At 59.9% G+C, this 14,131-nt stretch overlaps 2 protein-coding genes across 2 annotated transcripts; one reads left to right on the forward strand and one right to left on the reverse strand.

Moving 5' to 3' along the window:
• The first annotated feature begins 5,129 nt into the window (after window positions 1-5,129).
• CLDN4 (claudin 4) lies at window positions 5,130-6,927 on the forward strand. The gene has a single exon (XM_004442111.3). It carries the CDS (start codon window positions 5,364-5,366, stop codon window positions 5,991-5,993), a length of 630 nt encoding a protein of 209 aa, XP_004442168.1. The 5' UTR covers window positions 5,130-5,363; the 3' UTR covers window positions 5,994-6,927.
• Window positions 6,704-12,029, reverse strand: METTL27 (methyltransferase like 27). Its single transcript, XM_014796560.2, is given in 7 exon segments — window positions 6,704-7,966; window positions 7,969-8,202; window positions 9,983-10,075; window positions 10,433-10,568; window positions 10,818-10,946; window positions 11,504-11,630; window positions 11,928-12,029. Coding segments are annotated over 6 exon segments (759 nt in total). The 5' UTR covers window positions 11,627-11,630; window positions 11,928-12,029; the 3' UTR covers window positions 6,704-7,922.
• Window positions 12,030-14,131: the final 2,102 nt, after the last annotated feature.

A 14,131-nucleotide genomic window follows, 5' to 3' on the forward strand; every position in this document is an offset into this window, starting at 1 on the left:
GGAAGCAACCTAAGTGTCCCTCGACTGAGGATTTGATCAAGAAAATGTGGTATATATATACAATGGAATACTACTCAGCCATAAAAAAAGACAAAATCGTCCCATCTGCAACAACATGGATGGGCCTGGAGTGTATTATGTTAAGTGAAATAAGCCAGAAAGAGAAAGACAAACACTGTATGATCTCACTCATATGTGGAATATAAACCAACACATGGACAGAGAAAACTGGACTGTGGTTACCAGGGGCAGTGGGGGTAGGGGGTGGGCACAAGGGGTGAAGGGAGTCATATATATGGTGATGGACAAACAAAAATGTACAACCCAAAATTTCACAATGTTAGAAACCATTAAAACATCAATAAGAAAAAAAACAAAAAAAAACTCACCCAGTCCCATCCTCTCTTTAAGTCTTCTCCCCTTCACCAAGCCCTTGCCCCGGCCTGAGCCCCCTCTCTCTCCGAGCCCATTCAGTGAGCCCCCATCCCCTCACTCAGCCCCTCCTTCTCTCTGAACCCGGCCACCATCCTGTCCTCTCTGTGCCTGGGCTGTAGGACTGCAGCCAGCAGGCAGCACTGTGCGGCCCGGCCCCTCTCCCTTGGAGACGCCTCCCCACCCCCACCTTCGCCCTCAGCCCACATGGGGCCCAGCCTGGGGGCAGCACCGGCTCAGCCAGTCTGGCCAGGCTGGGCAGCCAGGCCTCCTGTAGAGCCAGGCCCATCATTACCCCGTCCAGGGCCAAGTGGAGAGAATGGCCACTGGTGCGGGCTGCCAGGCTGCGGGCTAGGGGCTACCTGCTCAGCCTGGGACCAGGCCTCCTCCTCTGAGCCCAGGGCCTCTGGCTTTCTAGAGGCTGTGCTGGGCCCACCCGACCCCTGCCAGGGCGGCCAGAAGCATCTCAGTGGGCCTAGTGGGCCTGGCTCCTGGGGCCTCGACTCCATGTCCCAGTGCCTGGGAGGGTGGTGTTGTCATCCTCCTTCCCCGATGGGGAAATTGAGCATTTAATTCTATTGCCCAATGTCACAGAACTGGTAGTGGCAGAGTTGGGACTCGACCAGGGAGGGCTGGGGATCATTTCAGATGAGAGCCACAAAGGGGCCACTACATCCTCCCCCAGATTCTGAAAGTCCCAGCCTGGGACCCAGCCCTCCCGGCCAGTGCTGGGTCCGCCCAGGGGAAACCCCACCGCTGCCAGAGCCACGCAGGAGGTGGCCAGTCCACACCGGGCTGGTCTGGAAGTGACCGCCTGTTTGCTGTAAGCCTCCAGGAGGTCCTCCTTCTGGAACAATCCAGGGAGATAGCTCTGAAGTGACGGGTGACACAATCTTTACACTCACAGAGGATTGTGACATCCCATTGCAGATTATTTACTGAAATTTTAGAATTTTATAACTTAATGGCACCGTCTCCAGTTAAGAAAGAACAGGATCATAACTCGTGTCTGTGAGCTGAGAAGTCAGTGAACTCCTGCAAAAATAAATAGTTTTTATTTATTCCGGCTAGACTAATTTTTGGGCTCAGAGTGAGGTTGCTTTGTTTTCTTCTTCAAAAAAGCCGCTGGATTTTATAAGGATCAAAATGGTATGTTTGGTGGGCAGGAATAACTTGAAGTTGGCCCTGGCTTGCCTGGCCTTAATCTGCCAGTTCCCAGAGATAAGAAGTGAAGGTCCTGGGACCCAGGTCTGCTTGGCCGACTGAGATTCTTCTGCTGGCCCTGGCAGGGGTCTGGCGGGCCGGGCACAGGCCCCCGGCTCAGGAGCAGCAGGACGGCTCAGGGTTGGGTGGTAGACATTATCTGCTCCTCTCCCAGGGGTGCTCAGAGAGCCAGGCGTAGGCACTGGGTGTGTGTGTTGTGTTGTGTTGTGATCAGGACTGGGCTGAGCCCTCAGGGCTCTGGGCACAGGGGTCCGAGATAGTCCTAGCTCCCACCTGGGAGGAGTGGGATCAGAGCTGAGGAGTGGCTGCTTTGTGCTACAAACACGGCTCCTTCCTCCTCGGGACTGAACTTTACAGCTCTCAAAGCCTTTTCGTAGCCTCCTCTCAGTTCACACCTGTCTTCAATAGGGGAGGGGCGGGCACGTCCTCATTTTACAGAGAGGGAAGTTGAGCTCAGAGACGGAACTGGCTTCTTCCAGGTCACAGGGCTGGCGAGATGGTTATGGGGTGGGCAGGGCAGGTGAACTGGTCTGGTGGGGGAAAGGGCTATCCTTGATAAAACCCACAATTCTATTGGCATCAAGTGATACAGTGTACGTTGGGAGAAAGAAAAAGAAAGGAGTGTTAACTTTGCCCTCCCTGCCCCCAAAGCAAAGGTGATAAATGGCAGCCACATTATAAAGTGTCACAGTAAAAGACTGTCTAAGCTGTCGGAGGGCCAGGTTCAGGGAGCGAGAGGGGGCGCAGGAGAGGTTTGCTGGGGTTTTTCCTGCGGCAGGTGGGAGAGCCCTGGCCAGGGTCTCCTGGCAGAACTGAACCATCAACAAACACCTCTCCAGCTCCACTCCTGTGCAGAGGTGCTGCCGGCTCCCCCAGAGCCCCTTCTGCTCCTCCTCCACACCTGGGCCCCCAGCCCGGCTGAGCTCCCGGAAGATCCCCCTGCCCTGGGCCTGCCCTCTTCCTGGGGCCCGCCTGCACCCGCCTCCCCTGCCCTCAGCCCCTCCCCCACCTCGGATGTGCTTGGCTGAGCTGGGCAGGGAAGGACAGCTTCCTAGTTAATTCTGTTGGGCCACAGGTGGAAAGTTCTAGTGCCTGCATGCTCTGCCTCCCTCATTCCTGCTTCTCCAACTGCCAGTTGGCTGTGTCCCAGGAGAACGGGGCAGGAAACTGGCGGTGGTGTGTGCGTGTGGAGTGCCCGCCATCTGGCCGACTCACTTCTGTCCTTGGGACGCTTGCTGAACGGCTGGGTCACCTGGAGTGTCCGCCCCGTCCTGGGCAAGCCCCCCGCCCTCTCTGGGCCTCAGTTTACCCATCCGTGCAAAGGCAGGAAGAGTCCTGCCCTGCTTCCTGACAGGGAGGCTGTGACGAGGTCACGGCAGGAAAGCACTTACTGTCAGTCAGTCTGGGAGACTAGTGACGTCTGCTGTTCAGCCACAGGCCTGGGCGCATGCTGTTCCTCAGAGCCTGTAAGGGCCCCCGGGGAGGCGTGCTGCAGGCAGACACCCTCCTGTGTGTTGGTGTGTGCCTGTGGGGGAGGGCGGGAGAGTCGGGGAGGGCACCTTGAGCGTTAATCGCAGACCTACTACGCGTAACCCCTGTGCCGAGCTCTGAGGCTGAAGAAGGTGCTGCTTTTGACCTCCAGGAGCCCCCAGCCTCGTCGGGGAGACAGATGTGTTTACAGTCAACCACCATACAAAACCCCGACTTCCCCATCACGCTGGATTGTCCCAGCCAGCCCCCGGGGTTTACCAGGCAGTCAACACACCCATCTCAAACGCCTCCAGTGTGCTGAGCTTCCGGTATGCTGAGGGCTCACAGATGGCTTCAACCCAAATCACCCACGCTCCGTGGTTCTCCTGCAGAGGCTCAAAGACCACACGTCTGGGTCAGACTGGACACGCAGCCACCCCAGGGCGCCAGGCACGGTGCTGGACAAGCTGCGGGCTCCGGGACGTACTGGAGCCGGAGGCCCCCCCCACCGCCCCACATGGTGGGGAAGAGAGACACGCAGTGGCCCTGTGGAGGGTGAGGGGTCCCCTCGATCCAGCTGGGATGAGCCCCAGCCACTCTCTCAGCCCCACAATGACCCCTTCCTCTAGGTTCCCTCAGCCCCTGCCCTGAATCAGGCCCTTCCTGATCCTCGACCCCCCGCCCTGCTTTGACCTCCAACCTGATTCCAGAGGCACTTTCTAAGGTGTGTGGACACCTCAGCCTGGCGTCCAACGCCCAGTGCACAGTGCAGGGCTAGGTGATGCTTGAGGCGGAGGTTTCCGGCCCTTTCCCTCTGGCCCTCCCCCCTCCCTGGGTCTCTGGTCAGACTGGATTCCTCTCAGTTCCAGAACTCGCTGCCTTTCTCCACCTTTGCCCTCACTGCTCCCTCTCCAGAACGTCCTCCTTCACCCAGTCCTGCTGCCTTGCACAACTCCAGGGGGACCCATTCATGGAGACTTCTGGCATCAGTGCCCTCCGCAGCATAACCCGAGGCCGGCGCCCCTGGAGTTGGCCGTGCAGCACCCCTTCCCTGTGGAGACCCCTCCCCAGCACCCCACCCCCGCCTGGGCTGAGTTCCCCCCACAAAGCCTCATGGGACTTTGCACCCAGCCCGGCTTTATCAGAGGACCGTTTTGTGTGTCTTCACAGAGTAAACACCCGTTTGCTGGGCTGATGTCCCCAGGGTCCGGCCCATGGCCGGCTCTTGGTGACTTCCCCCACCTAGTTCTGGCCAAGCAGGCTTGGCCCAGCAGGAACTGGCCGAAACTTCCATGGCGGGGGGAGGGCAGGTTTCCTTCCTTTGGCCAAAAGGGCATCACCTCCAAGGCCCCCTCCTCCGGCAGGGCTGGGAAGCCGGGTGGTGATGGTGAGAGATGGGGAGGGCGAGTGATGGACCCAGGAGTCCCAGCCCCCCAGCTCCTCCTTCCCTGAAACTGGACTTCATCAGGCCAATGCTAAGACTGCTGGGGAGGCAAAGGCACAGACAATGAGAATCAGAATAGTAGTAATCAGGCCGGTGATGAGGGAAAAAGGATGTGACTACAGTAATCAAGGTGGGCTGCTCTGTTCCCAGGACTTCATCCTCAGACCCTCTCCCTGAGGGTCCCCATCCCTGTCTGCCCACCCAAGCCTGGAATGAGGGAGACCTGGGGCTTGGGGACACTGGTCTTCAGGGCCTGAACCTGGCTGGGCCTGGCTGCCCCCCCGCCCTGGGCACATGGTCCAGGTGCCCATGGCTGTGACTCAGTGTCTTGTCTCCTGGCTGACCTCAGCGTGGGCCTGGGGGCTGGGGGGAGGGGGCAGTTTCCTCTGAGACTGGCTCTCCAGGATGGTGACTCAGAGGCCCAGGGCTGGGGCCTTCAAGTGCTTTTGTCGGCTCAGGCATCCAGAGAAACTGGTCAGGGGAGGCCCCAGGGACTGAAACCCCTCCTCTGCCCCCGCCCTCTGCAGAGCCCTATAACTGCGCCAGTCTTCAGTCTGAGAGCGCCAGGCAGCTGTTGGTGGAAGGAACTGGACTGATCACATTTGTTGGGCTGGTGCTTCTGACTCTCGGGAGAGACACTGGGCAGCTGCTCTGACTGGCTTTGCCTCTGGACTTGCAGTGAGAGACCTCCCTGCAGACACTGAGTGACCATCCTCAGCACTTGGATTCCTACAGCCCCCTGGACCGGATCCCCACAGTCTTCCACGGCCGAGACCCCCGCAGACGCTGAGCGATGGCTTCCATGGGGCTGCAGGTCATGGGCATCGCCCTGGCCGTGCTGGGCTGGCTTGGTGCCATACTGAGCTGCGCGCTGCCCATGTGGCGCGTCACGGCCTTCATCGGCAGCAACATCGTCACATCGCAGACCATCTGGGAGGGCCTGTGGATGAACTGCGTGGTGCAGAGCACGGGCCAGATGCAGTGCAAGGTGTATGACTCGCTGCTGGCGCTGCCGCAGGACCTGCAGGCGGCCCGCGCCCTTATGGTCATCTGCATTATCCTGGCCGTGGTGGGTGTGCTGCTGTCTGTGGTGGGCGGCAAGTGCACCAACTGCGTGGAGGACGAGAGCTCCAAGGCCAAGATCATGATTGTGGCGGGCGTGGTGTTCCTGCTGGCCGGCCTGCTGTCGATAGTGCCTGTGTCCTGGACGGCCCACAATGTCATCCGTGACTTCTACGACCCACTGGTGGCCTCCGGCCAGAAGCGGGAGATGGGCGCCTCACTCTACATCGGCTGGGCCGCCTCAGGCCTGCTGCTGCTCGGCGGAGCCCTGCTCTGCTGCAACTGCCCCCCCAGCACCGACAAGCCCTACTCGGCCAAGTACTCGGCTGCCCGCTCCGCCCCAGCCAGCAACTATGTGTAAGGTGTCCAGCTCGACACTTCCGCTCGGCTTTGTTTCTCCCTGGACTGAGCCCAGGGCAGCCTGAGACCCCGGGATGGCCCTGCCATGGGCTGCAGGCTGTCGGGGGCTGGGCGAGCAGGGACTGAGCCAGGCCACTGGCCGGCAGCTCTCAGCCCCTTCTGGCCCTCTTGGACACCTGCCCACGGCCTCCTCCACACTAGCGAGGATGAATGGAGAGACTCCTGTGCCACCCACCTCTGAATGGTCTGTGGATACAGGGGAGGGACGCAAGCCACAGGGTGTGGCGGTGGAGCAGGCGCTGGATCCTGCTGGCGGGGCAGCTCAGCGGGCTTTGCTGGGGCTCTGCGTCTGCGTGGTGCCCCGCCCGTGCCCGTGCTGTCCCCTTCTTTAGTCTTCCCTACCCCCTGCCTGCACCCTCTGGGGGGGTGAGCGAGCACCTGGGCTGTAAGGCGCCCATGGAGACCTGAGGTCATGAGAACACCTGGGGCCCGCTCAGCCACCTGCAGGGGGAGCGCAGAGCTGACGCAGTTGATGGACGGGTTAGAGGGGAGGGCGCTACAAACTGGTTTGGGTAGTGGTGGCGGAGGGGGCCAGAGAAGCAGCTCTGGCTGCCCGCACCTCTGCTGTGTGCCCACCCCCCTCCCCCAGCCTCAGGCTCTGCCTCAGCAGAAGGACCCTCCCTTCAAGGCGGCCCCCCCCCACCCCCGCCTTGAGACCGGCTACCTCTGGATCTGCTGCCTTGGGATCCACCACCCCTGCCAAGGTCATTGGCCAGCCTGGGGAGGACAGGCGGAACGGTCTGTCTCTGGCCCTCAGCCCAGGAAGTCCTGGAGCTTTTCCTGCCTTCTTTGTGGTTTCTGTTTTGTAATTTAAGATCTATTCATCATGGTAATTGCTATTATTTTCTACAATAAATGGGACCTGTGCACAGGAAGACTCTGTATCGTTTTTGATTTCAGCTGTGGAGGTAGGCGGTGCAGGGCTGGAGGCCTGGGCAGGGGGTCAGTGAGGTCAGGACCACTGTGCCGTGGCCAGGATGGGAACACTGGAAAAACCGGGTTCGGGGAATTGAGAAAAATCGCAACAGCCCCAACCTTTGGAATCATCTGTTCAAGCCCCTCATTTGCTAGAGGGTAAACCCCGTACACAGGAGGCACAGTGTGTGCCCAGGACCCTGGGAAGAGTTGGGGACCCCAGGAGGGGGGACCTGGCCCTGGGGAACGGGCCACCTGCCCTCTCCCCTTCTTGGTCCCAGCTTTGTCTGGGCAGCCAGGCTGGTCTGCTCACCCTCCAGGTCCCGCCTCCTGGCATTTGTGCAGGCTGTCCCTGCCCTCCGCCTGGAATGTCCTTTTTCCTTTCTCCACCCCTCCAGATCCTGCTTGTCCTGAAGGTCCAGCTCGGAGCTGCCTCCCCCAGGAAGCCTTCCCACGGCCCCTGTCCCCATCGCCTCGTCCCTTCGGTGCTGACAGTCACCAAAGCCCTTTCACTTGCCCAGCTGAGGGCAGTCTCCAAGCCTTGCCCTGAGCTCAGTGTTCCCACCCCTTTAGAGAGGAGACCGAATCCTGGACATGTGAAAGTGCACGGCCATGGCCCAGATGGGTGAGCATGGTCCTGGTCCATGAGGCAGAGGTGGGAGGGCCCGGACCTCATGGAGGAGTCATCAAGTCACATCTGTGGCCCTAGCATGCCTGGTTCAGGGACGGCCACGTTCGGGGGCCCTCTCTGTCCTGTCCCTTCTCACTTCTGTCTTTCTCAGGGACAGAGGTCACTCTTTCCTGGGGCAAGAGATCCACAGAGCCAGAGTCCTGCCTCCCCTTCTGGACTCATTTAATAAGCTGAGCTCTCCTGAGGGGCAGGATTGGCACAGTGGCCCCATTTCACAAAGCAGAGGAGGCCTGAGGATGGGCCTGGCTGAGGCCACATGGAGGGTCAGTGGCCAACCAGGGGCTGAAGACTGGGCCTCACTCCCTCGACTGGGTCACCTTCTGCTTTTGGTACAGGTAGATGATGCCGGAGATGAAGCCATCACTGTCAGAAGCGCCAGGCACCAGCTCGAGCTCGGAGGTGGCCAGTTCCCATCGGTCCACAGGCCAGGCCACCAGGCGTTCCCAGGCCCCGGCCTGCTCCAGCCTGTCCAGGGTGGCCTCCAGTGCCTCCTTGTATCGCAGGTTGGATGGGTTGGCCCTGGTGATCAGACACACCATCCCACCTGGGGAGGCGTGGGGAGGGACAGGTGAGTGGGGGCGGGGCAGGAGCCATGTTCCAGGCCCGCCCTGCCCGGGGAAGGTTGTCCCCTTCGTGCTCATGTCTTCAAGGGCGTCAGTTCTCCCAGTTTTGTCCCATCTCCATGCCTCTGGTGCCTTCAGCCCTCCCCCAGGAACACCCTTCTGCTTCCTCCGTGTGATGGCCTCCTGTACACCCTCAAAGCCCAGGGGTCCTTTCTGCTGGGATTCCAGGCTCACTTCCCTGCACAGCAGTGACTGCCTTCTCACTGCTCACCGCCCCTCCCTCTGCTGGAGGAGATGGCTGTGTCTGCGTGCACAGGAAGGAAGCACGTGGGCAAGTCCCTTCACCTCTTTGAGCCTCAGTTTCCCAGCTTGCAGAGCAAGAATGATTGCCCTGTCACACAGGAAGGCTGGCACAGTCAGCAAGAGCTGGCTGAATGAAAGAATAACTTCGTCCTTTCAGGTCTTCTCCAGGCACCTACAGGACGCCCAGTGCAGGCTCAGATACACTTAGGAGAGACGGGTGCCTGGAAGGCTTCCTGGAGGAAGGGGTGAGGAGAAGCAGGGCCCTGCTGGGGGAGGGGGGCTCTGTGAGAGGAAAAGCTCCAAAGCGCGGGGGGCCTGTGACACGTGGGCAGGCAGACAGGGCTCTGGCCAGCTAAGGGGCCTGCCAGGCACAGGCTGGTCTAGAAGCCCTGGTCCTTACAGGGTCTGGTGATGGGAGACTCCTGTCCCCCAGAGCCCAATCACTCCCTCTCTCTCTGACCCCCACCAATGTCCCTGCATCTGTCAGCCCCCACGGTTCCCTGAGGCTGAGGCCTGCCCAGACCTGCCCAGGCTTAGCCACAGCCCCTGCTGGGCCCGGTGAGGAGGGCAGGGAGAGGACGTGATCTTGCCGCTATGGGGGCAAATTTGCGGCTTCCTGCTCCTGTTCCGCAGCCAGGTCAGGGCCTCGGGGTCCCTACCCGCCACCATTCTCCTTTCTGCCTGTGACTTCGCTTCAGCTGTGCTCCTGGGTGGCCTGCCCTCACTCCTCAGCCCAGCCCTCGGAAATGCCTCCCTTCTCTGAATTCTCAGAGCACTGAGCACTCCTGGCCCTCGTGGGCCCCGCTCTGGCCTGGTCTTTTCCCCGGGGGCCCCTACTGGGTGGGCTGGTGATGGGGGCCCAGAGAGCAGGGTGTGCTCCGGGGCAGAGGTGAGCATAGTAGGAGCACAGGAACACAATCCTCACCTGCACATCAGCCCCATGGGGGAAGTTTACAAAAAGTGCTCACCTGAGCAGCCCCATTTCACAGATGAGGAAACTGAGACCATGAACGAGAAAGAAACTCACCTGATGGCTGCCCATGAGTTAGTGAGGAAGCTGGGGGATGAGGGAACTGAACTGAGCCCCTCCCACATGCCAGCACTGAAGCAAAGGCCTTAGAGACATCATTTCACCCAATTCTCACCATAAGCCCATGGGGAAGGGACTATGCCATTCTGCTTACAGGCGAGGAAACAGGCCGGAGAGGAGAGAGGAGTCACCCAATGGATAAGAGGCAAGCTGGCCACCTGTCCACCCTGCCCATTTGTCTGGCTCTGTTGATGGCGGCAGCTGAGGCTGGGCCCTGGGCTGGCAGATGGTGGCTGGGATGCTAGCCAAGCTGTGTGACCCGGGCAGGCCCCTGCCCCTCACTTGGCCTGAGGGGCTCTGAGGCTTGTGTCTGTGGGTATGGAGAGGGGAAGGCGTGGGTATGGGGGGTTGGACAGGCTGCTTCTCACCGGGCTTGGTAACTTGCAGGAGCTCAGCTATCGCACTGCAGGGCACCTGGCCATCACTGAGGGCACCAACCACTAGCACTGCGTCAAAGGTCCCTGTGTGGGGGGTGGGGATGTGGTGTGGCGGTTTGTCTTTGCTGTGGCCTCAGACCACCCTGGAGGATGGTACCCATGGTGGGCCTGGGGAGGGAGCCACCAGTGTCTGCAGGACCAGATCCCGTGGGGATAGGTCAGGTGTGGCCCAGCCCAGACTGAGTCAGATCACGGGAGGGAGGGCTCAGAGAGAGTCTCAAGAAGGCACTGGTGAGCTCAGAGGAGGACTGGGGGCTCAGTGTGGGAGGGGCCGTGGGGGGCTCTGCAAGGGCAGTGGAAGCTTGGCAAGAGAAACAGGCTCCATCCAGTGGGCTTGGTCAGAGGGTTGGCCTTGGGGTGTCAGGGTGGGAGGGGAAGTACCTTCAGAGCTGGGCAGAGGCTCCTGGCGCAGGGTGCAGAGGCTGAGGCGCTGGTAGAGGCCGCGGGCCTGGGCCTGTTCCAGCATGCTTGGGCTCCCATCCACCCCGTGCAGCTGGACAAAGCCCCGAGCCTGCAGCTGGGGTGGGAGGACTCAGTCACAGCTCACACCTGCCACCTGCAGCTGGGGTGGGAGGACTCAGTCACAGCTCACACCTGCCACCTCCCAGCTGGGTCCCTGCACTCAGGGAGGGCAGTGGGCCCTGCAGCCCAAGTGCTTGGAACCAGTGAGTCTGAGGGGGGAGGCAGAATTTTGGGGCCAGGGGTGGCAGGAAATTTGAGCAAGTGGGGGGCTGAAGAGAGGGCAGGGGATCTGGGATGGCCTCACCTCAGCAGCCACCAGGCCAGTGCCACAGGCCACATCCAGGATCAGGGCAGCGTGGGGCGGGCCCGGAAGGGCTTGGGTGAGGCAGTCCACTGCGAGTCGGGGGGCACGGTACTGCAGGGCAGCCACATCCTGGGGACAGAGTGCTGAGCCAACCGACACCCTGGACCCCAGAGTTTGGGGGACCTCCGTGTGGGTGGTCTAGGAGTAGGCCAGGCCAAGCTGTGTATGTATGTTGGGTGCCCAGGCCCTGCTGAGACTACAGTCAGCGGAGACCCAGGCATGAGGGGCTTTCCTCTGCCAAGGGGCGAGGACTGGAGAGCCAGCCCCCAGCCCACTGCTGGGGCCTTCTCCACTGGACAAGGCAGTGCTCTCTGCTTAGTCCACAGTGGCCCCTCAATAGCACCCAGGCTGCAGTCTCAGGGTGGGGAGGTCTTGGCCCCTGATCTTTAGGGGCTGCCAATCTGGAGAGATGGGGCCGGTCAGAGAGCAGGGCTGCTGTGGGTGGGCAGAAGAGGGGCCAGTCCATGAGGGGCCAGGGCTGCAGGGTGAGACCTACAGGACCCAGGTCTCACTTCATTCTCACAAGCTGCCCTGGGATGCAAGACTGACTATTCCCGCTTTACAGACAGGAAAATTGAGAGTGGGTGAGAAAAGGGAGGTGAAGGCGAGAACCTGGGCCGGTTTACCTGATCATAGTCCGGAGCCCAGCGGTCATAGAAGCGGAGCTTGTGGGCCAGGTCGGTGATGCCATGCGAGGCCCCGACCCGCGCCCGCACCTCGGGCAGGCTCCCGGCCTCCTCCTGAGCCATCCTACTGTGGGGACATGACCTCCGTGTCCTGAAGCCCACCTCGATCTCCCCTCCACCTCTCCCACCCGTCGTGCCCAGCAGAGGAGGCTGTCAGGCCGCTGTTGCAATCCCATTTCACAGGTGGGAACACTGAGCACAAAGAGGGCGAGGCTGGACACCTGGGGTTCAGGGCTGGGGCTACGGGTGTCCCCCGCGGTGCGAGAGAGGACCTGCCTCCCCGCTCCTGGCCGCCGGCCGCAGTGAGCGGGCTTCCAGGGCGGAAGGGCCTCTACGCAGGTGAGGGTCAGGACTCACCGCCTACCTAACCAGCCGAGCTGGGTGGGCGCCGGAACTCGGGCCACGGCCTGTACGGCGAGCCTGGCCCCGCCCCACCGCCCTCGATGATTGGCTTTCCGCTAAGAGAAAATACCCAATCAAAGGAGAGCACTGCAGCCCGCCCCTCCACCCCCAGCCAATGAGCCCAAAGGTCTTGGCCTTCCTCCAGCCCGGGAAGATCCAGGGCTTGTCGGAGTCGGTTTCGACGTAGCCGGATTCGGGAGCGTCTGTGCCCTCCCGGCTCCCGACGTCCTTTATGCTTCCTGAAAGCGTGCGCTCTCAGGCGCCGGGAGCCTCAGCATTCTCACGGGCAAGAGAGGGACCTGGGCTCAGCCTTCACTTTTAGGACGCTCACCAAGATCTAGGCAACGCCGTCCGGTAGAACTTTCTTCCGTGACGGCTGTTGAGCGCTTGGAATGTGGCTAGCGGTACTGAGGGGCCGAATTTTACAGTTTGTTTTGTTTTAGTAATCCGTGTAACCCTCTGCGGCCGGTGCCTCCTGGCGGCATCCGCGCCAGCCCTGTCAGCTCTGGTTGCTCCAGGCGCGGCCCTTGGGGAGCCTGTTAGCAATGCAGATTCCTGAGCCCCGCCCCAGACCCTCTGAATCAGCATCAGATTGCGGGGGGTCGGGTGGGGGGCCCAGAAATCTGCGTTTTAACAAACTCTTCAGGTGATTTCTATGCAGCTAAAGTCTCAGAAGCACTAGCCTGGAGAACCGTTGGAGGGGATCAGTGTTTGGACAGGCGGGGCTTGGGAGGCTGTTGAAGTTGTCCAGGCGGGAGGTGATGGTAGCTCGAGCTTGACTAGAGGTCATGGATGTGGAGAGGAGTGGATGAGTTTCAGAGATGTTTAGGAGGCAGAAGCAGCAGGGTTCTGATGGTTGAGAGCATGTGGCACGGGGAAGCAAGATATCAGGAGTAGGGGGCCGGCCCAGTGGTGTAGCGGTTAAGTGCACACACTCCGCTGTTGGCGGCTCGGGGTTCGGATCCCTGGTGTGCACCCAGGCACTGTTTGTCGGGCCATGCTGTGGCGGTGTCCCACATAAAGTGGAGGAAGATTGGCATGGATATTAGCCCAGGGCCATTCTTCCTCAGCAAAAAAAAGAAAGCTGTCAGGAGTGGTACTCAGGTTTCTGCTTGAGCCGTTGGGTTGACAGTGGTGCCATTGACAGCAGGGGAAGTCCAGGAGGAGGAGCAGTTTTGGGGTGAAGAGGGTATTAACAGTTTGGGGATATCGAGTTTGAGGTGTCTACGTGAAGAGGCCCAAGAGGCTGTTTGATGCCAGAGTCTTGAGCTCAGGGGAGAGGTCAGGCTGGAGACAGATTCAAGGTCATGAGTATAACTGGTGGTGACTGAGGCAGCTGGTAAAGGTGAGACTGTGCAGGGAGAGAAAGGAAAGAGGAGGGGGCTCAGGGCAGAAGGGCAGTGTCTGGGAGTGTTGGAGAAAACTCAGAGAAAGTTAGTAAGGGTGCTGAGAACAGAGGGTTTCAAAAAGTTGGGGGATGGCCAACACTGCCCCATGTTGCTGAGAGCTGGTGTAAAATGAGGCTTAGGAAGTGAGCACTGGTTGTAGGGTGTGGAGGTCTTTGGTGGCGGAGGTAGACCCTGCTAGTGTACACCAGTTGCCAAGTTTGCCTCTTCTTGCGAAGTTAGGCTATGCTTCCCAGCCTCCCCTGCGTGTGGGTGTGGCCATGTGGCTGAATTCTGGCTAGTAGAATGTGGATGGGGGTGAAGTGCTCTATTTCCAGACCTGGACCATAAACACTTCCTGTATGATCCTCTGTGGAGTGGGCTCCAAGCCCCCAGAGGAGAGTGGGGCTACAAGATGAAGGGGTCTGGGACCTGAAATGATTCTGTGGAGCATCCCCACCAACCTGTGTGGGACCATAACATGAACAAGAAATGAACTTTCATTGTGTTGAGCCACTGAGGTTGTAACAGGGGAAATACTAAAAAGCCTTGTAGCTTCTCTCTTGATGCCGCCCCACTGTCAGTTCCCCTACATTAAACCCAGCTTATATGCGGTTACAACCAAAGGCACTCATTTCCCCTTCCCTGCTTCTCTAAGTTACATTCACATGTAGATATTGGTTGTTTTATCCTTTGTGTCCCTGAATTCCACAAGACAATTGGAGGTAATAAATTGTTAAAATCCCAGGTGGCTACAAACTGAAACTCTGGCTAATTACCA

This window comes from Ceratotherium simum, chromosome 26 (genome assembly GCF_057802395.1).
Source record: "Ceratotherium simum simum isolate JZ-2026a chromosome 26, ASM5780239v1, whole genome shotgun sequence".
Lineage (NCBI taxonomy): Eukaryota > Metazoa > Chordata > Mammalia > Perissodactyla > Rhinocerotidae > Ceratotherium > Ceratotherium simum.

What these genes read in the sequence shown, in the direction of transcription:
- CLDN4 (XM_004442111.3), top strand. Translation starts at nt 5,364, where the DNA reads ATGGCTTCCATGGGGCTGCAGGTCATGGGCATCGCCCTGGCCGTGCTG.